Source organism: Heloderma suspectum, chromosome 1, assembly GCF_057233095.1.
Source record: "Heloderma suspectum isolate Gila_16-S chromosome 1, 16-S_ref, whole genome shotgun sequence".
In the NCBI taxonomy this organism is placed as follows: domain Eukaryota; kingdom Metazoa; phylum Chordata; class Lepidosauria; order Squamata; family Helodermatidae; genus Heloderma; species Heloderma suspectum.
Genome location: NC_139458.1, coordinates 22,215,192 through 22,237,454, shown reverse-complemented (window position 1 = coordinate 22,237,454; position 22,263 = coordinate 22,215,192). Strand labels below are relative to the sequence as shown.

Here is a 22,263-nt window from a genome sequence, read left to right as displayed (position 1 = left end):
CTGGGAATGTTTTGTGCAAATTCCTAAGCATTTGAACAAATTATGGCTGAATTTGTACAAATTCGGCCCCATTCATGCAAATTTGTCTGTAATTCATACAGAAATTTGTGCATATTGCTCAGAAATCTGTGCAAACTGCAAAAAAGTGCAAAATGCCTGGAAAAATCGGCAAAGTGGCCCAACTCACTGCATACCGAGTTGGGTGCCACAGCAGGAAGTGGTACAAGGGGCCAAACCTAGGAAAACTCAGCCAACTCCACACCCAAATGGTTTTCTCTGACATCCCTAGCTGGTGCACAACATAGAACAGGGGTGGAGAACTTCAGGCTCCATGGCCAAATCTAGCCCTCCTGGGATCCCAATCCAGTACTCTGGGGTTCCCTAGATAGCCACACCTTTTCTCCTGGCCCAACCCTCTCACCCGAACCACTGATCACTTGGTGGTTTGCCAGCTTTTGTGCAATTTTTCCCCCATTCTAAAAGGTTGAAATACTTTTCCTAAGGCTTAGCTACTGTCAGTAAGAGCTGTAAGCTAAAATATGTTGGCATTTTTTGCCCCACCCCCTTTTCCTTCTGCTCCACTCACCACAGGAATGTGTCACATTCCCTTGGCCCCCACCTTCCTCATGCACACACACAAGAAGAGAGGCTTCAGTCTCACGCCTTTAATTCAGTATCAACTGGTTCATTACAGATGCAAATCCTCGAAGACTCTCAGGCTACAAAAGAATGACAACAACAGGGGATCCAAATGGGAGCTACGATGTTGCCAGCAGTTTGAACAGGGACTTGCTGGCTAGAATAACTTAGGGAGGGAAACCCCTTCCTTCCAGTGATGCTCCCCTACGTCGACCCTCATGCATCCCCAACTGGGTCAACCATCTGAGCTCCACCTCTAGCTTTTCCCACTTCGCTTTGCACTGCAGTCTAGCATCCCTCAGGTCACACCCTGTGCTCTCCTCCTACTCCTCTTGGGTTCTTATGGGGGGGGGGCTTCAGGCCCAGCCATCTGGGTGTCAGCATCCTGAGAAGCATGCCTATCCATATCTGAACTGGCTGGGGAAGACGCCTTCCCTGGTTCTGGCTGTTCCCCTTCTGAATCTGAACTCCTATCTCCATACGCTCAGAACCAATCCTGACAGAAGGCACCCCCTGAGAGCCTCTCAGAAATTAAATTTGGCATCAGGTCAAAAGAACCTCCCCAGCCTTGACATAGAAGATTGTGTTTTTGGCATGCCACTGCTAATACCCATTAACATAATTTGCAGTAGCATCAACCGAGCCTCACCTTCCACATGCGGGTGCCAGTGCACCATCAGGTTGTCAATCAGTCAATGTGCAAAATTGTCCAAGCTGATCTCCATCATTCCCTGGCTTGGGGTTATTTGAATATTCTCCAGTTCTTGGTGTTTTCCAGGCTAGTAACACCCTCCACTGCCTTTATGCTCTGGCCAGCCCACCATTTTATGATTGGTTTATTGTTGTTTTTGTATGTAGGAATTTCTAAATGAAGTTCACAAGTATGTAGTCAAGGAATATATCACGCAAACCCTCAAATCAAGACACAGAATAAAAAGAAGGAAACGGAAAGAGATCAGCAAAATAATGACTCAAGAAGCCACAGCTATAAACAATACTATGCGACATCTGGTGAGTAAATTCTGCAGTTTGTATCTCCCATGTGAAGTGGATTTATGTGAAACTAGGGATGGCGGAGAATTCCGCCACAGATTCCAGTGAGACCGGATTCTTTAGAATCCGGCCCCCCGGAATCCGTGGCGGAATGGAACGGCCTCCTGCCCCCCGGCCCCCCTGCGGAATCCCCCCAGGATGGCACTTACCTGGGGCGGATGCAGCGGATTCGGCAGCAGCGGTTCCGGCAGTGGCTCCGGCAGCTCCGGTGGCGGTGGCTCTGGCGGGTGGTCTCCTGGCCGGCCGCGGCAGGGCTGCTGCCGCCGCCATTGCCGTCCTTGGACCGTGATAGGCTACGTAAGAATTTACATAGCCTATCATGGCTAACCTTAAAAAAAACAAAACAACAACGCAGTGTATACAAATGGCAGCTACAGCGACCACCATTTGCGTTCTCTATTTTTCACCAATTTATCTTACGTAAATATTTACATAAGATAAAACGGCAAAAAAAAGGGGGAACACAAATAGTGTAGTGGACGCTATTTGCATTCCTTTATTTTTTGCCGTTCTAGCCTATGTAAATATTTAAGTAGGCTACAACGACGAAAAATAAAGGAACGCAAATAGCGTCCACTATTCTATTTGCGTTCTCCTTTTTTTCGCCGTTTTATCTTATGTAAATATTTACGTAAGATAAATCGGCGAAAAATAGAGAACGCAAATGGCAGCCGCCATTTGCGTCCACACCAGGCTGTCTGCGGCTGGAAATCCGGCTGTGGATGGCCCTGGCTGGCTGCTCCGCGGCCTGGCTGCGGAGCGGAGCCAGCCGTTGAGGATTCCGGGGGGGAGGAGCGGATTTCTTCCCCCCCATCGAGGATTCTGGGGGGAGGGATGGAGCGCCTCCCCCCCACTGCGAAAGATTCTGCGAAAAGGTAAGTGACTTTCGTACATCCCTATGTGAAACTGCCAACAGCTATTTTAATAGAACAGAACCAACAAAGGAAGCAGGTTCCGGATTTGCACCCATCCAGGCTGTGTCCCTTCTGAAGTGCGTTTTGATATTCATAACTATGGGTACTAGGTTCAAACTCTTCTAGGGCAAATGGGACTAGGCCTTCGCAGGTAACTATATCCTGCCTTTTGAAAATTCAGAAGCATACCCCCCAAGTTAACCTTAGTAACACAGTCATTCAGCCACTTTAGTTGGGAAAAATGGGACACAGAGAGTGTTTCTATTCAGGACTCCAAGCAATCCCATACATTCCTCCTCTCTCCGGATTTGCCATTCCCCCACCACCACCCCTAAGAGTCAGACCTGGGTTTCATGTCACAACAGAATAAAGTGGGAGTGAGTGTCTGTGCTTGTTCTCACCACCCGATCACTCCCGCTGCAGCTGTGCAGAGCTCAACAACCCAGAGATGAAGTCCTGTTTATCATGATGTCCAAACCCAGAATTGTACATTGTTGGGTGTCATTTTCCCTTGGTCCCCACCTTCCTCATGCACACACACAAGAAGAGAGGCTTTGGTCTCACACCTTTAATTCACTATAGACCTGTTCATTACAAATGCAACTACTCGAAGACTCTTAGGCTACAAAGGAATGATAACAGGGGGTCCAATTGGGAGCTACGATGTTGCCAGCAGTTTGAACATGGACTCGCTGGCTAGAATAACTTAGGGAGGGAAACCCCTTCCTTCCAGTGATGCTCCCCTACATCAACCCTCACACATCGCCAACCGGGTTGACCATCTGAGCTCCACCTCTAATTTTTCCTGCTTTGCTCTGCGCCACAGTCTAGCATCCTTCAGGTCACACCCCATGCTCTCCTCCTCCTCCTCCTGGGTTCCCAAGTGGGGGGGGGGCTTCAGGCCCAGCCATCTGGGTGTTAGCATCCTGAGAAGCACGCCTATCCATATCTGAACTCGCTCGGGAAGATGCCTCCGCCGGTTCTGGCTGATCCCCTTCTGAATCTGAACTGCTAACTATCTCCATATGCACAGAATCAATCCTGACCTTGGGGGAGGAACAACCCAGACTTGTAACCCAAGAACAAACCATGGGTTACAAGTTGGGATGTGCAAATCAGCAATATTTGAGCTCATCAAAGTTCTCCAAATTCCAAAGCTTGTTCCGATTCAAGTCTGTATCAGATTGTGAGCTGTCTCCTTTCTTTCCGTGCATATTTTTTCCACAGGTATGCATCAATTGTGCACATCTTTGAAATCTACACTGTTCTCCCATTGATTAAAGCATATTGGTGCACATTTTTCAAAAGTACGCATTTTTTCATGCACATTTTTCAACTGTATGCATGCTGTCAAACACACTTTTGGGGGGTCCACAGATCACATTACATGCTCGGAAATGTACGGACTTTGACCACAGATTACGTCTGAGTCCATGTTTGGCCTGAAAGTTGCAAACTGAGTAAATCCTGATCAAAAACGAAGTGAAATGAATTTCTCATACAACCCTAGTTACAAGTCTGGATTGTTCCTTCCCCAACAGCCTAGCATTCCAGGTTCGACTGTCATGATAAACAACCCAAGGCTGGAGCATCCCTGGGTTGTTTAGATCAGTGGGAATGGGCAGGCGGGATGTGGGAGTCAGCACACTTGCTCTCAATTGTTCATAATTTACCCAGGGTTTAAACCAACATTTCCTGTTTCTTTTGGGTGGAGCGGGTTCCAACGTCTATCAGCATTTCATGCTGATTGAGTATTCCCAGTCCTCACTGGACTGTTTTGGTGGTGCCCCCCCCCCCAATCCCAAAGCTTTCTGGTACTTTTGTTTTGTACACGAATGGTGCTGTTTTGGTTACATAATGAACAGTACTCAAATAATTGAGATTGCTATTAGTATATATCAGGGGTCCCCAACCTTTTTGGACTTGCGGGCACATTTGGGAATTTCAGAAACTTCTGTGGGCTCCATGGAGGGTTGTCAGAGAATTTCTCCACGAATCTCGGGGAGGCCGAATGCCAGGGCATTCGGCCCCCCGAAATTGGTGGAGAAACGGTCTGCCACCCCCCCGCCACCCCCCGGGACGGGACTTACCTTGTGCGAATGTCCCTGGCGGCGGCGGCTCCGGTGGCAGTTCGGCAGCGGCAGCAGCCGGTCTTCCAACCAGCTGCCGCCGCCGCCATTTCCAAGTTTTAAAAAAAAAAAAAGTGATAGGCTACATATAGATTTACGTAGCCTATCACGGCTAGATTTTTAAAAAACACCGTGATAGGCTATGTAAATGTTTATGTAGCCTATCACGGCTGAGTGAAAAAAAACAAACAAACCGCACATACAGAAATGGCGGTGCCCATGGGCGCCGCCATTTGCGTTCCTTATTTTGGCACATGTAGTCTACGTAAACATTTACGTAGACTACGGCGAAAATAAGGGGAACGCAAATAGCGTTCCCCTTATTTTCACCGTAGTCTATGTAAATGTTTACGTAGACTACACGTGCCAAAATAAGGAATGCAAATGGCGGCGCCCACAGGCGCCGCCATTTGCATACGCGCGGTTTGGTGTTTTTTTTCACTCAGCCGTCATAGGCTATGTAAACATTTATGTAGCCTATCACGGCTGACTGCAGGGACGCAAACGGTGGCGGGTACAGCCGCCGCCATTTGCGTCCTGGCAGGACAGGATTCGCGGCGGGAGGGACGGGGCGCCTCCCCCCCAGCCAGAATTTCAGGGGGGAGGGACGGGACGCTTCCCCCCCGGCCAGAATTTCGGGGGGAGGGACGGAGCGCCTCCCCCCCACCGCGAATTAACTTTCGGGTTCAGGTAAGTGACTTTCGTACATCCCTAGCTCCATGGGAGCCACAAAATGGCTCCCATGGAGGATGTGGCTAATCACATAATGGCTGTCATGGGGGCCTGGCTAGTCAAGAGGTGGGGAGTAGAGAGACAGCATGCAAAGGGGAAAGGTCTGTGTGGACAGAAGAAGATTGGACCAGCCAGGAAATAACTCTTTCCATTTCCCCCTCCCTCCAGTCTCTAGCCTTGCTATATCCCCCATCCCACCCATTTCCTCACTATTGCTCTCCTTTCCCCATCTGTAGCCTTCTTCTCCCTTCCTATTTCCTAGCCTCGCCATTTCTCTCCCACTCACTCCTTTATCTTGCTGTTTCTCCCCCAGCCTAGCCTCTAGCCTCGCCCTTTCTCTCCCCTCTGCCCCTTTTTCTGGCTTTCTCTTCCTGTCCGCTGAACAGCTGAACAGTGGCAGGTTCAGGAACATGAAGGAGAACCAGGCACCCTAACATTTTTCAATTTTCTATTACAGATTTTTTTGAGGGGGGGGCAGGAGTGAAGGGCTTTGTGGGTGCCATTGGACCTTTGGTATACATGATGTGGTGGTGGTGATTTGTGCTCTACTTCTTTGTTTTGTCCCCTGCCTATTATATTAGAAATAAGTCAGACTGGGAGGTGGTGGCATTCTGGGGAGAAAAATTGCAGAGGCATCACCCCCTCCCACCTAGCAATTATTTTCATGACCCCCTCCCAGTTTTACAGTGTCAGTGCCAATATGATTGCTTCCAAGAGGAAAACTGGGTGAGGCAACCAGTTCCCACACAGTTCAGGCCAATTTTTAGTTTCTAGTGATCTATTATATTTCATTTCTGGAAGTGAAGCCTCTGGCACTGATTGGCTGAGTGGGTGTGATGGCTCAGAATCTGTGGTTGTTTAGGGAACAGAACAGTTTTCAGTCCACTTAATGTGAGGGAAGGGAGCATTGACAGTTTGGCTAGGAATACAACATGGGCAGTTGAGGGCTGGGAAGAGGTGCTGGGATTTAGGGACCCTAAAAGATAGGGGGCCCAGAGGCAAGGGAACCGAAGAAGGGTGAAGAATAGCAGATAGACTGAGAAAAGCTCTTTTCTAATCTTCATTTGTGTGCAAATGTGTTAGTTTGTTTGTTACTTTTATATCCCACATTTCTTCCATTATGGAACTCAAGGTTCCCACGTGGTCTCCCCTCTAAGCACTGACCAGACCCAGACCTGCTTAGCTCCAGCAAAGTGCTTTTGCCTCATGTACCTTCAGACCATGTCCTGGAACCGGCAAATGAGGGTGTCAGCTCATTTCCCTAACTACGTACATTGTCATGGCATCCGAACCTGGCAAGGGTGGTTGGTTGGAGTGGTTAACAAACCACCCAGAAACCATAGCTTGCTTTAGGTTTCCTGGATGGTTTGTTAACCACACCAATCAACCACTCTCTGTGGGTTCAAACATTCCAATAAGCCACCCCAGCAAGGGTAATTCTGTCAAACCAGCCAGCCCACAACTGGCATGTGACTGGCACACACTGATAGGACAACAAACCACTGTGGCTTATTAGGCACCCTGAGATCATGTGAACCATGTCAATCAGTGGTGGGGAGATGAAGCTGAAGAAAGGAGAAGCCAAGGAAGAATACAGATCAGGGCATTCCACTATTGGCATTTGGCAGGCAGGCAGGAAGCATGGTTCATTAACCACACTCATGTTATGGGAACTGGGCCATTTATTTGAACTAACCAGTCAGTTCTTTGGCTTCTGATCCTCGAAGATGTAGAACCAATGGAGCAGAGTTATTTTCTATCTGTACACTTTCCCTAATGGGGCAAATAGCTTGTTCGATTGCTGCCTCTCGTTGTTGTTTGTTTCTTTTTATATGACACTGTTTTTATTGCATTGTATTTCATTATTTCTGCAAGCCCCATTGAACTGTATGTGGAAAGATGGGGCACAAATATTTTAAGTCAATAAATGAAGAGAAGGTGAGAGGTGATTTACATTAGGGAAACAGCGTGGGGAAACGCTAACTCCCTTTCTCCCCCAAAGCTGCAGTTGTGATGCCATTGTAACTGATTTTTGAAGATATTTTTCAAGATATTAAAGCAGGGGTGGACAACTGTTGGATGCTCTGGGGGCCAATTTCAACCCCCCAGAACCTGCCAGGAGTCCGATCTGCCACCACGTGCTGCCAAATTTTGACAGCAGCAGCAACAAAACAATTGGGAGTTTTCCACCAAATTTGGGTGGCAAACTGCGACGGTGATCTAAAAAGGACAAATTTAGCTTTAATATAAGGCTTCAAACCACTGATTGTTTTCTCACTGCTGCCCTCACAGTGACAAATTTGGCAGTAGAGGGGGCAGGGTGGGCCACTCTTAAGGCTGGGGGCCACATGCAGTCCATGGGCTGTGTGTTGAGCGCCCCTGTTTTAACGGGTGGGAGACCTGATCCCAGTTATCCAACATCCCATCTAATCTGGCCCTTTGGTAAATGTTTAATTTTCTCCAACTGAAATCAGCCAGTAGTAAGATTGCCTGCTGCTGATAACATTGCCATGATATTTAGCAGTGTAACCAAGGCTTAAAATGTTGAGAGAAAGAATGAGGACAGGAATTTAAAACACCAGAATTCATAACAAAGCTTGAGGGCCTAATGAGTGGTATGGACCTTTGGGAGTTGCGTTATGTATGCTCAGTACTGGTCATGTTTGTTATAATGGGGTTGTTCGGACAACACACTAACCCACACTCAGTGGTTGAGTGTGGGTTGTTGGTGGAACTGTGGGTTAGCGTGTTGTCTGAACTCAGGACATTTTCCACAGAGTGGCTTAACCATGCAGCGTGGCTTGTTAAACACCCTGAATAACCCAACAACAAACCATAGGTTCTCAACGTGGCTTGTTTGAGAAAAATAAGCCACGCTGCATGGTTAACAAGCCACCTTGCAGAAAATGTCCTGGGCTGAGACAACACGCTAACCCACAGTTCAGCAAACAACCCACGGTTCAACAACAACTCACACTCAACCACTGAGTGTGAGTTAGCATGTTGTGTGAACACAGTCAATTCCTTAAAAAAAATACAAAAACAAAACAAAACAAAACATGGAGATACAGTTGGATTTTTGAGACCTGAATGTTTCCCTCTTGTTCAGTCGTTAAGTCATGTCCGACTCTTTGTGACCCCATGGACCATAGCACGCCAGGCCTTCCTGTCCTCCGCTCTCTCCCGGAGCGTGCTCAAGTTCATATTCATTGCATCGGTGATGCTATCTAGCCATCTCATCCTCTGCCGTCCCCTTCTCCTTTTGCCTTCAGTCTTTCCCAGCATCAGGGTCTTTTCCAGTGAGTTTTCTCTTTGCATTAGGTGGCCAAAATGTTTCCCTCTTACCAGGTCATAAAAGAAAAAACGTAACCATATCTTCTAAAAATTTTCTAGGGTTCAACTTCTGATTGGCTCTGTGCTGCCATTCCATACATTGCTGACATAATTGGTGAGAAGAAGAAAAGCAGAATCAAAGACTATATTAATAAGTTGTCTTCGGACTATCCGGACATAAGGTATGCTGTGCTAACCTGTTACAAATGGCTGTAATTAGGTGTGTATTTTTTCTATGCTGCATGTGGGAGATATTGCTGTACCCTGCATGCAAAGGGGCATATGTTAATTTATAGGTATAGATGCAGATACCATGACTATAATGTTTTCTATTTAAATTAATTTAAATAGCAATAAAATACATCCAATTTCACCATAGTGGGGAAAACTGTGACCAGGTGACCTGTGTAGCCTGCTCAGTCTGCTGTCCAGGAACTAACTGTTGATGTCACCTTCATGGCCCCTGCTCCACATTCTGATGGTTCTTTGTCTTTTCAACCAGAGCTGGACCAGATCGCCTTTCAAACAGAGGCAATATGGCCACCCCAGTAAATTCATTATATGCTGCTCCCCCCCCCCTTTCTACTTGATTTTGTTTCAAAGCTCTTGTGTGCCATTTGGGGACCTCCTACGTTTATCTGTCCAGTGTTAGCCAATCTTATCTCTTTTACAATTATCTCTCTGAATAATTATGGAGAGAAGACAGAGAAAGAAAGTGGAAAAGCAGAAAAGAGGCAGCACTGACTAACTTCCAGCCAACCTTTTTTCCCTTCTTTTCGGGAAGGGAATTTTTTTTCTTTTAAGGAGGGGGCAAAGAATAGTGGAATTTCCTGTTGCTCAGTGTCCCATTTCCTCTAAGCATTGGAGAAGAAATCACTGGCTTTGCATTTAGGGGCACAACCCTATACATTTTAGACAGAAAAAAGGCTTACAATTCCCAGGATGTCCCAGCCACCATGGCTGGCTGGGGCGGCATGCTGGCAACTGTAGGCCCTTTTCCTGTCTAAAGGCATAGGATTGTGCCTTAAAAATATTTATTTAAAATTTTCTATTCTTACAGAAACATAGAAACTATAAAACCATAATTTTGGATACACAAATTGTTACCAGAGCAATAATGAAACTAATGTTTCAGTTTCTGAAGATACTGTTACCAAAAGGGTTCTGCCTGATCCACTTCCCCAAGCAAAGGGGAAGTTCCAGTGCTGACCCTCTTTACAGGATCTGTTTACGTTGTGATAAGAAAGAACTCCTTAGTTTTATAGCGCCTTTATATTACCTGCCTATTTGCAACTATATAAACTGAGCGTGATGCAAGCGTGACAAACCTTTTTCATCCTTGAGGTTGAATTTCAGCTTGGAAAGGGTCTTGGAGGCTGCATTCCAGCAGAGCACGCTTGGTGCAAAATGCAGCAGCGTGGCTTCAAACCAGCGCACGGTATCAGGACCATATTACACCTGCCTTCCAGACCTGCGCTGCTTTCCTGGCGCAGTTCAAGGTTTCGGCCCTTAAAGCCCCAAAGGCGCAATCCTACACATGTTTAAAAGAAAAAAAGTACTACAACTCCCAGCATTCCCCGCCAGCCCCTAGAAAGGGCATAAAGACTGAACTATTCAATGTAGCCTTTTAAAATGTGTAGTTTTAATATTTTAATGTTTGAACTGTTTTCAATGTTCTTGTTTTTATTAGTTTAAGGCAGCCTTCCCCAACCTGGTACCATATGTTGGCTGGGGATGATGGAAGTTGCAGTTCAACATATCTGGAAGGCACCAGGCTGGGGAAGTCTGGTTTAATGTTTTATTGTTGCAAATTGTTGAACACCGCCTTGAAGGCTTTTTAACAGATAAGGAGGTATATAAATGTGAATAATAAATACAGAATGAATATAGCAAAACAGCAGCACTCTAAACTGTAACTGGGCACCTGAGACCTGCCATTTTAGATGTGCCTGATCTCGTCTGATCTCGGAAGCTAAGCAGGGTCAGCCCTGGTTAGTACTTGAATGGGAGACTGCCTGGGAATCAGGCTTCCTGCATGGAGCAGGGGGGTGGACTCGATAGTCTTGTAGGCCCCTTCCAACCCTATGATTCTATGATTCCATAATACCCCCAATATAGGAAATCAAAATGGCACCGTGCCAAGCCAGCTGCTTTTGAAAAGGCGGGCGGGGGTGTGTGTGCAAGGCAGGCATGAGTGGTGGACACGGTTTTGGTTTGGAGCCTAGCAACAGCTAGGGGTGGCATGAGCTCGTACTTCACTGGTCATAGGACCCAGGATATTGAATGGTGTCCAGAACCTAATAGATAGCTAGTGCAGCAGCCACACTAGAGGAGGTTGCATGTGTTTCTGGCATCCGACGTCTTGCAGGAGGCAGGCGGTATGACTTTCTATCTCAACAACAGCTCCCAAATACTTCTCAAAGGCACATAATCAGTGGAGGCTGGTGGCTCTAATTCCAGTGAGGCTGTGAATCCATTCTGGGTTTCAGTCAGAACCAACCAGAACTCTAAAGTAGCTATCCAAGGTGCTGAACCTATTTGGGGGATAGGGTTCAGAACCTTGGATAGCTCCTTAAGAGTTATGGCTGGTTCTAACGGAAACCCAGAATGGATTGACAGCCCCACCGAAATTGGAGCCCCCAGAGTCCACTGCACCTAATAAGTTCTTGAAGCTGAAGTTGGTGATGGTTCCTAGAGCCCTGTCATCTTGGAAGGATTGTGGGGAAGGAAAACAATATTTGCAAAACTGGAACACGGGAAGCTGCCTTTATTGAGTCAGCCCATTGGCCCATCTAGCCCAGTATTGTCAACACTGACTGGCAGCGATGGCTCTCCGGGGTTTCAGGCAGGAATATTTCCAGCCCTACCTGGAGATGCTGGGGATTGAACCTGGGACCTTCTGCATGCAAAGTGGCTGCTCTGCCATTGACCTATGGTCCATCCCTGCCCCTAGACAAGAAAAAAGCTGAAGCCATGCTGTCTTTTATCTACAGTGGACCTGACCACCACAGAGCATTGGATATCAGTTTTTCCCACACTCCAGGGGACCCCAGCAATGCTTATTTTGGGCCCATGATAATTTGGGGGTGGATGTTTGCCATGGAATGTCGGAAGCCGCTCTTTTATTGTCTGTGTTTGCATTTTTTTGTTTTGTTTTGTCTTTTATGTCCCTCTTCATTGCCTATGCTGGCTAGGGCTGATTGGAGTTATAGGCCAAAACATCTGGAGGGCCACAAGTTGCCCACCTGTTTTATGTGCATATTTTTCTTCCTTTTGATCCACAAAGAATTCCTTCTATTCCTCGCATTTTGCAGAAAAGAGCATATGATAGCTGTCCTTGCTCTCCGAGGATTATCACGAAACAAGAGACAATCAATCACTGACCATGTGGACTGGCCATCCAAAGAATTAGAAGTTGGATCTGACAGAACACTCTTTGCTGAAATTGAGCTTCAAAATACCGTCTGCTGCTTTTAAAAATCTGCAGAAATGAAACACAGAGATACGCTTGCTTTTATGGCTTTTTCATCATATATACTATTAGCAATCTCAGTTCTCTTTATGTAGCCAAGATGGCCCCAACCATGCACAAGCAGGAGGTCTCAGCAGGCTCAGGGAAACAATGTCTGCAGAAGTACAAAAATATTTAGGGGAGGGGGAATTATACATGATAATAAATAAGTACTGACGCTCCTTCCCTGTGAGCCCCTGCAGTACCCCACTCGTTACCTCTCCCCAGTTTGAGAAGATCCCATTGATAAATATTCTTTGATTCCAATTCTGTAGCCAACTGTGAATCCCCTGAGAGTTGTTTCATCTAGCCCACTTTTAGCTAGTTTGCTAACCAGGATATCATGGGGCACTTTGTCGAAAGCTTTGCTGAAGTCGAGGTATATTATGTCCACAGCATTCCCACAGTTCACAAGGGAGGTTACCTGATCAAAAAATGAGATCAGATTCGTCTGGCAGGATTTCTTCTTGAGAAATCCATGTTGGCTTCAAGTAATCACTGCATTGTTTTCAAAGTGCTTACAGATCGATCGCTTTATAATCTGCTCCAGAATTTTCCCAGGGATTGATGTCACACTGACTGGCCTGTAGTTCCCAGGTTCCTCCTTTTTTTCCCTTTTTGAAAATAGAGACAACATTAGCCCTCCTCCAGTCATCTGGCACGTCACCTGTCCTCCATGATTTCTCAAAGATAATAGTTCTGAGAGCTCTTCTGCCAGTTTCTTTATTACTCTAGGATGCAGTTCATCTGGCCCTGGAGATTTGAACTCATTCAAAGTAATTAGGTGTTCCTTGACCAAATGCCTATCAGTCTCAAGCTGCAATCCTGCCCCTTCAGCCTGTACTTGGCCTTTGCCAGTGGGGTCATCGACCCTCTTTTGGGAGAAGATTGAGCCAAAGTAGGAATTGAACACTTCTGCCTTTTCTTTGTTCTTTGATCTGTTATCATTTTGCCATCCTTGTTTAATAGTTGAACCACCATTTCTTTCCTCTATCTTTTACTATGCACATATCTGAAGAAAGCCTTTTTGTTGTTTTTAGCATCCCTCGCTAACCTCAGCTTGTTCTCAGCTTTAGCCTTCCTGATGCCATCCCTGCAATTCTGTGCTGCCTGCCTGTACTTTTTCTTTGTAGCTTAGCCTTCCTTTCATTTCCTATATGTGTGCTTTTTTGTTTTCAGGTCATCTCTAAGCTTTTTGTGAAGCCGCATTGGCTTCTTCTGTTGTCTTCCACCTTTTTTTCTTGTTGGAATTGTTTGTAATTGTGCCTTGGGAATTTCCTTTTTTAAAAACTCCCACCCATCTTGGACTCCTTTTCTTGTTAGTCACTTGCCATGGGACCTTACTTATCATTGTTCTAAATTTATTAAAATTGGCTTTCCTAAAATCCAGGGTACATGTTTGGCTATACTCAGCTTTTGCTTCTTTTAAACCAAGAACTTAAGTATAACTTTCCCCCAGAATTCCTGTTAACTGCTACTTGATCCACTAAGTCCGCTACTTGATCCACTGTTTGTTAGGATCAAGTCAAGGATAGCCGATCCTCTAGTTTCTTTCTCCACTTTCTGTAGGAGGAAGTTATCTGCCACACAAGTCAGGAACTTCCTGGAGGGGTCATGTTTTGCAGAATTTGTCTCCCAACAAATATTGGGGAAATTGAAGTCCCCCATTACTACTACATCTTGCGTCCTTGAAACATTGGCAATATGCTTTTCAAAAGTTTCATCCTCATCTTCTCCTTGATTGGGTGGCCAGTAATAGACTCTGACCACCATGTGCCTTTTATTCTTTGCTCCGTTTAGTTTAACCCAGATGCTCTCAATGGGGCTGCAAAGCTCATCCTCCTGTATTTCTGTGCAGAGATATGTATTTTTAACATATAGTGCAACTCCACCTCCCTTTCTGTTCCTTCTGTTCTTTCTCAGCAAGTTATATCCTTCAATTGCTGTATTCCAGTCATGGGAGTCATCCCATTCAGTTACACCTATCAAGTCATAATTTCCCTCCCGTATTAAGAGTTCAGGTTCATTCTGGGCATTAGTATATAGATATTGAAGACCATGTGCTTTATAGTCTGGCTTTCTTCCTACATGATTTTTAAGACTATTATTGGGCACTATTAGAGCTGTCATTGTGTCCGTTGTGATGCATGAGCCTTCGTCCACTGTTACCCCCAACTTTATGTCTCCCTCCCCATTAGGATTTAGTTTAAAGCCCTCCTGAATGAAGTTCTTCATGCTGTGGCCAAACACATTCTTCCCAGCCCTTGTGAGGTGCAACCCGTCCCTTGCCAACAGTCCATCTTCCAGAAAGTATAGCCCATGGTCCCAGAATCCAAATCTCTCTTGTCGGCACCACCTTCGTAGCCAGTCATTCACCCGGAGTATTTTTCATCCCCTTTCTACCCCTCTTCTAACTACTGGAAGGATGGATGAGAAAGCTATTTGGGCCCCAAAGGTCTTGAGTTTCCTTCCCAAAGCTTCAAAGTCTGATGTGATTTCTTCGTAGCACTTCTTGGTGGTATCATTTGTTCCCACATGGATGAAAAGAAAGGGATACCTGTCAGTGGGCTTTATGAGTATAGACAACCCTTCAGTCACGTCTCTAATCTGTCCTCCTGGGAGACAGTGTACCTGGTGAATCCATGGGTCTTCGCAACATATTTGGGTTTCAATCCCATGCAGCAAGGAGTCTCCCACAACTACTACTCTTCTCCTTTTGTTGTTGTAGGCATTGGTTTCATTGCCTCTGCTTGACTGACCTTCAGCCTCTTGCTCACTCTCATGCAGGTTCCTCTGTAATTCTTCCTCTGCAGGCTGTCCTCCAGTCTCATCTTCCAGTACCTGGAAACGGTTCCCTAGTTCTACTGCCTCCACTGGTGCCGAGTGTCTTCTAGTTCTTCTGCTCCTGTCACCCTTTTCCAAGGAGTATCCTCTACTTTATTTTTCCTTGCCTCAGCATTTTCCTTTTCTGTCTCAGCTTGCTGTTGCTCTTCTAGCTTCTGTACTTTGCTTTGCTGCTGTAGTTCCACCATTCTGTCCAAGAACTCTTCATCTTCTCTTATTCCCTGGAGGGTCGACACTCACCGCTGCAGTCCTCTTACCGTTTCTTCCAACAGTGTAATCAATTTGCACTTGTTGCAGGTGTAGGCCATGTTGTTCTCAGGCAAGAAATCAAACATTGCACTCACCGTGCAGGTCACCACCACCGGAGAGTCTTTTCCTTCCATAGTCTCTATTCGCTTTATGTTTCTAGCTTTCTGATGGTACTAGGATAGCCTGTGGTTTGTCCTCTATTCACTGGAGGTTAACAACAGAGTCCCACTAGTATGGAAGTGTGTGTTACAAGAAAAGAAATTTAAAACAAAATTTGTTAGGGACCTCCCCCTTGGCCTCCCCTGCCGAACTCCTGTTTGCTCTCCCTGTTTGCTTGCTCTGATCGCTCGCTCTCTGGGAGCTTGCTTGCTTGTATAGCCCCTCGACCAGCTGGAGCAGCTTCCTCTGCTCTGCTCAGCTAGGAGGTGGGAAACAGACTGAAACTCCCCACCCACACAGCTGCTGGGAGTATTCAGGCCACACCCCTTCAATTCAATTGGAGCTCTCAGGAGCACATGGTGAGCACACGGCAACTCAGAATGGAAAGGACAGTCCCCTGGGCTTACTCACCACTTTGCCTTTGCCTCCTCTTCCACTGCAGCTCCTCTGCCAAACTCCTGTTTGCTCTCCCAGTTCACTCACTCTGATCCCTCGCTCTCTGGGAGCTTGCTTGCTTGTATAGCCCCTAGACCAGCTGGAGCAGCTTCCTCTGCTCTGCTCAGCTAGGGGGCGGGGAATGAAACCCGTGTCTGTGCCAATTGGGCCTCCAAGGGGAGGGCACAACTGGGGTGCCACAGCAGAAAAAGCCCTCTCCCACGTCCCACGATCATATCTGCCAGTCCCTGTTAACAATCTTGCTGCCCTAATCTGTACCAGCTGAAGTTTCCAAATCATTTTCAAAGCCAGTCCCACATATAACACATTGCAGCAATCCAAATGAGAAGTTATCAGAGCATGGATAACTATAGCTAGGCTATCTCTGTCCAGACAAGGGTGCAGTTGGTCTATCAGCCTAAGCTGATAGAAGGTGTTCTGCACCACTGAGGCCACCTGTGCATCAAGTGACAATGTGGAATCCAAACTATGAACCTAATCCTCTAGGGGGAGTGCAAACCTCTCCAGAACCCCTTAGCCAGGCTGACGGATCACCCACTAACAGTATCTTTGTCTCATCTGGATTGAGTCTTAAGTTTATTGGCCCACATCCAGTCCATTACCACACCCAGGCACTGTTTCAGAACACCCACTGCCTCACCTGGATTTGATGAAAAAGAGAAATAGAGCTGGGTGTCACCCGCAGCCCATATCTCTGGAAAACTTCCCCCAGCAGTTTCGGTGTTGAACAGCATGGGGGATAAAATAGCGCCCTGTGGAACTCTGTAGCATAACTGTCAAGGAGCAGAGCAATAATTCCCCAGCACCCCCTTCTGGAATCAGCCATCCAAGCAGAAACAGAACTGCTGCAACACAGTACCTCCAACACCCAGCTCAGTCAGCCTATCCTAAAGGATATCATGGTCAATGGTTAAGGTGGCTGCTTCAGCATCACCAAAGTAGAGGAAATGCATAACCAAAAAAGAGGACAAACAAGGATACCAATTTGCAGAACATTTGCATATGCAAATTTAGGGGAAATAACTAGAATTTAAATAGAAATAGAAGATGTCTCACCATAGGTAGAAGACTGACTTGGTGGCCTGTGTGCCTGCCCTGGCCTGCTGCCCAGGTATTAAAGCTGATGAGCAACTTCAAGGCCCCTGCTGCCCTCCCCCCTGTCAGGGTGGACACTGAGCCCATAGAACCTCAGAGCAGTTCTGATTCTGAGGAGGAGCAGCCGTCCGTGGGAGAGGAGCGTGCTCATCCCTCCCAGGCCCTGCAGCTGGCAGAGATTCCTCCTGCCAGCATTCCAGAGATAGATAGCGGTCCTGGGAGTGAAAGAGTGTGGGAGGAGGGCTGGCTGGATGCTCGACGCAGACACAGAGAGCGATGAGCTATGGAGGGCGTGGAAAGGAGGCATAGCGCCTGTTTGGCGCGCAAGCAACAGTTGCGTCTAGAGGACCCAAGGGAAAAGGGGAGGAACTCTCCCTAGCCCATAAGTTCAGGGTCTGCAAGTGATTCTCGTTCAAACAGGGACCAACTGTTTCCAACCCGGGGCATAGATTACTCTGCTGTTCATAGCTGAGTCGCTGGTGATAGAGTTATTAAGTTGTAAAAGGAATAAAGCCTTGAAAAGAATCCTTTGTCTGCGTCTGGAGTTGGCTACTGGAGTAGACTGAAAGAGGCCGGCTAGGGCCCCCTGACACCCCCTTATGGTTCTTTGATTTTAAACCAGAGTTGTACTGGACGGCCCCTCAAAGGACCCCTTCAAACTGAGGACCCCTTCAAACAGAGGAGTGTCCTCTGTAAAGTAGGACACCTGGACACCAAAGCCCAAGAAAATAAATTGGGCCGCACTCATCCTGTCCCTCACTTGGCAAAGATCACTCCACAGGGCCATCAAGGCAGTTTCTGTTCCAAAACCAGGCCTGAAGCCAACTGAAAGGGATCCAGATAATCTGTTTCTTTCAAGAGCACCTGGAATTGATCAGCAGCCACCTGCTCAAGCACCTGGCCTAAGGAAGGAATGTTGACAACTGGCCTATAGTTATTAACATCTTCTGAGTAGGGATGTCAGAGAATTCCACCACAGACTCCAGTGAGGCCGGATTCCTTAGAATCTGGCCCCCCAGAGTCCGTGGTGGAATGGCCTCCCTCCCCCCGCCACCCCGCGGAATCCCCCCGGCCTTTTGGCCGCCTTTTGCCGTAATAAGCTACGTAAGTATTTACGTAGTCTATCACGGCAGAAGGCAGGGGCACAAATGGCATAGCCTGTGCTTTTCCGTGATAGGCTCTGTAAATACTTACGTAGCCTATCACGGCTTACTGCAAGGACGCAAATGGCAGCCGCTACAACAGCTGCCATTTGCGGCCGCAGCAGCGAGGCAGCGGCCGGAACTCTGGCTTCAGCCGGGGAGGATTCCTGGGGGAGAGACGGAATGCCTCCCCCCCCCACCGTGGATGCCCCTCAACGGAGCCTGGTAGGGGTTTCGTACATCCCTACTTCTGAGTCCCGTTTAGGACTCTTCAGGCATGGCCTAATTACTGCCTCTTTTAAAGAGGCTGGTACCACACCTTCTTTAAAGGAGGAATTTACAACCTTCTGGATCCAGCTAAACATCCCTTCCCTTTTGAAATTAGGTGAGAGACGCAGGTTGCCCACCTGATACTAAAGCATGTGTACTGCCCCTGAACCATGGTCCATCTCCCATTTAATAATTAGAAAGCATTCTCTGTTTATTGTACTGCTGGATATGTTTACTTCTCTATCTAGAGCCAGAAAATGATAGATTTCTAAGACAAAAATTGAACTGGGTCTAATTCTGAAATTGGGTAACTTTCTAAGATCTGCTGGTGTGGAGAGTAGTTCATGTGAGATGACAGAACTGAGAGTCCAACTAGGGCTGAGGAGACTCAGGTTCAAATCCCACTCAGCCATGAAGCTCACTGGGTGATCTTGGGCCAATCACTATATCTGTCACCCTAACCTCCTCACAGCGTTGTTGTAAGGATAAAATGGAAGTGGGTAGAAAACTGTACATCACCTCATCCTCCTTGGAGGAAAGGTAGGATATAAAATGTAATAAATAAACAAATAATCATATTTAAAATGTGGGGTTTCCAACTTAGTCTTTCCTGTATGTGTGATGTTTTCTTTTTTTATAAATCGATAAATAATAAAATTAAATAAACAATACAACAATAAACTCTCTGCGTGTCTTTGAGTTTCTATAGTTTGCTCATAGAAGGATCATTACAGCAAAAGAACGTGTCACTAACCCCATCATCAACTTGTGATGTTAGAAGCCAACATCAACCTGGCTTCCTTGTTATTGTTCTGGCCAATGTTTTATGTCCTTCCACAGACAAATATAAATTGGCAGAGATGCTTTTCTGTTTTCCTGCTGATTTGTAAAATAAACATTTGCCAAATTGAAAAGGGGGTGTCTGGCTTCAAGTGAATTTGATGGGTTACTTTTTCTGTCATAGCACTGAACCAAACTTTTTGGTACCAGTAATCCATAGATATTTCCTCTGTAGCCTTCCAGTGCTTGCTAGAACAAGCCATTTATCAAGAATAAAATTAACTCCTTGTGCAATAGTTTCTCATTCTCACCATCAAAGGGCAATCCTGCCCCCCCCCCTCAAGGGAAGGGAAATTACTTACATGGTGAAGCACTCAATCATTTAGTCCTCTATCTGCGGTGGTACATTCCAGCAAGGGCTTTACCGTGTGATTTTGGTGAACCCATTTGTTTGAAACAATATCACATTGGCATTCCAGGGTGGGAAACAGCCATTATAGGATTATAGGGAGAGCTTTTGTTTTACTTAATTTTCCCACTGATACCATACTTTTTCAAGGGAGGAAGTTCAAAGAGTCAAAAAGTGCCTGGGTCCCAGACCCGCCATTTTATTCTCCTACAAAGCCTTGGATCGATGCTTCATTGGGGGCATTGGAGTGAGACGAGTAACTTCTTCTCGCTCCACCTGACTAGCTTGTTTCCCAAACTTGAATGGGTATATCTGAGATTCACCAGATCAAGAGAGAATACAATAGCTTTAAGGGTAGATCCCACTCAGTGATAGGTTTGAAACCTCTACCAAGAGTTTAGGGAGTACGACAAGGCTGTATATTGTCGCCCTGCTTATTTAACTTATATGCAGAGTACATCATGAGAAACGCCGGGTTGGATGACTCACAGGTCGGAATTAAGATTGCCGGGAGAATTATCAACAACCTCAGATATGCATAGGGATGGCGGAGAATTTCTCCCCGAAACTTCGGGGGGCCGAGCGCCAACGTGTTCGGCCCCCTGAACAAGTTTCGGGGAGAAATTCTCCGCACCCCCCCCGCACCCCCCCCCCCGGGACAGGACTTACCTTTGGCGAATGTCCCTCCCTGCGGCGGGTCCGGCCGGCGGTTCATCGGGTCTTCATCCAGGGCGGGAGCGGCAGCCGGTCTTTTGACCGGCTGCCGCCGCCGCCATTCCAATAAAAGAAAAAAAAAACGCCCCCGTGATAGGCTACGTGACGATTAACGTAGCCTATCATGGCTAGATTTGCAAAGTCAGCCGTGATAGGCTACTTAAATCGTCACGTAGCCTATCACGGGTGACATTAAAAAAAAAAAAGCGCGTACGGATAATGGCGGCCCCCATAGGGAGCCGCCGTTCACGTTCCTTATTTGGTCGCTGTAGTCTACGTAAAGATTTACGTAGACTACAGCGACCAAATAAGGAACGCGAATGGCGGCTCCCTATGGGGGCCGCCATTTGCGTACGCGCTTTTTTTTTTTTTTTTAAGTCACCCGTGATAGGCTACGTGACGATTGACGTAGCCTATCACGGCTGACTTTGCAGATCTAGCCGTGATAGGCTACGTTAATTGTCACGTAGCCTATCACGGGGGCGTTTTTTGTTTTTTGTTTACTTTTAATTTCGCGGCCGGGCGAGGCGAGGCGCCTCCTCCCCGGCCTGAATTTCGGCCGGGCGAGGCGGGAAGCCTCCCCCCCGGCCTGAATTTCGGCCAGGCGAGGTGGGAAGCCTCCCCCCCCAGCCTGAACTTCACGGGGGGAGCAGCGAAGCGCCTCCCCCCCACCGCGAAAAGCTGCGAGACCAGGTAAGTGACTTTCGTGCACCCCTAGATATGCAGACGATACCACCCTAATGGCAGAAAGCGAAGAGGATCTAAAGAGCTTCTTGTTGAGAGTGAAAGTGGAGAGTGCAAAAGCTGGTTTGAAATTCAACATTAAAAAAACGAAGATCATGGCATCTGGCCCCATCACTTCCTGGCATATAGAAGGGGAAGAAATGGAAGCAGTGACAGATTTTACTTTCTTGGGCTCCAAGATCACCGCAGACGGTGACTGTAGCCATGAAATTAAAAGACGCTTGCTCCCTGGGAGGAAAGCTATGGCAAACCTAGACAGCATAGTAAGAAGCAGAGACATCACCTTGCCGACAAAGGTCCGTCTAATCAAAGCTATGGTTTTCCCAGTAGCAATGTATGGCTGTGAGAGCTGGTCTGTAAGGAAGGCTGAGCGCTGAAGAATCGATGCTTTCGAACTGTGGTGCTGGAGAAGACTCTTACGAGTCCCCTGAACTGCAAGGAGGTCAAATCAGTCCATCCTAAAGGAAATCAACCCTGAGTGCTCATTGGAAGGACAGATACTGAAGTTGAAGCTCCAATATTTTGGCCACCTAATGCGAAGAGAAAAGTCACTGGAAAAGCCCCTGATGCTGGGAAAGATTGAAGGCAAAAGGAGAAGGGGACGGCAGAGGATGAGATGGCTAGATAGCATCACTGATGCAATGAATATGAACTTGAGCACACTCTGGGAGAGAGCGGAGGACAGGAAGGCCTGGCGTGCTATGGTCCATGGGGTCACGAAGAGTCGGACACGACTGAACGACTGAACAACAACAACAAGTGGTCCCTGAAACCTCTCTCAAGCCAGATGACACAAATATGGTATTAAGGAATATATATTTATTGCTCAAACAGTCTAAGAGAATAGCAAGCTTTAGCTAAGATGAGGCGGATTACAAACATCCCTAAATACACACAAGTTATAGAAGAGTAGGGTTGGGAGGGGCCTATAAGACCATCAAGTCCAACTCCCTGCTCAATGCAGAAATCTAAGTCAGAGCATCCCTGACAGATGGCTGTCCAGCTTCATCTTGAATGCCCCCAGCATGAGAGAGCCCACTACCTCCCTAGGTAATTGGTTCCATTGTCATATTGCTCCAACAGTCAGGAG

The 22,263-nt window shown here is 46.9% G+C and overlaps 1 protein-coding gene across 1 annotated transcript in view; it reads left to right on the top strand.

The window, feature by feature from the left end:
- Positions 1–17,631, top strand: part of EXOC3L4 (exocyst complex component 3 like 4) — a 94,049-nt gene extending 76,418 nt beyond the window's left edge. The window contains exons 11-13 of the mRNA XM_084826658.1: positions 1,498–1,650; positions 8,861–8,982; positions 12,115–17,631. Of these exons, the coding sequence (XP_084682784.1) occupies positions 1,498–1,650; positions 8,861–8,982; positions 12,115–12,277 (438 nt within the window). The 3' untranslated portion in view covers positions 12,278–17,631. The remainder of the gene's footprint in view (positions 1–1,497; positions 1,651–8,860; positions 8,983–12,114) is intronic.
- Positions 17,632–22,263: the final 4,632 nt, after the last annotated feature.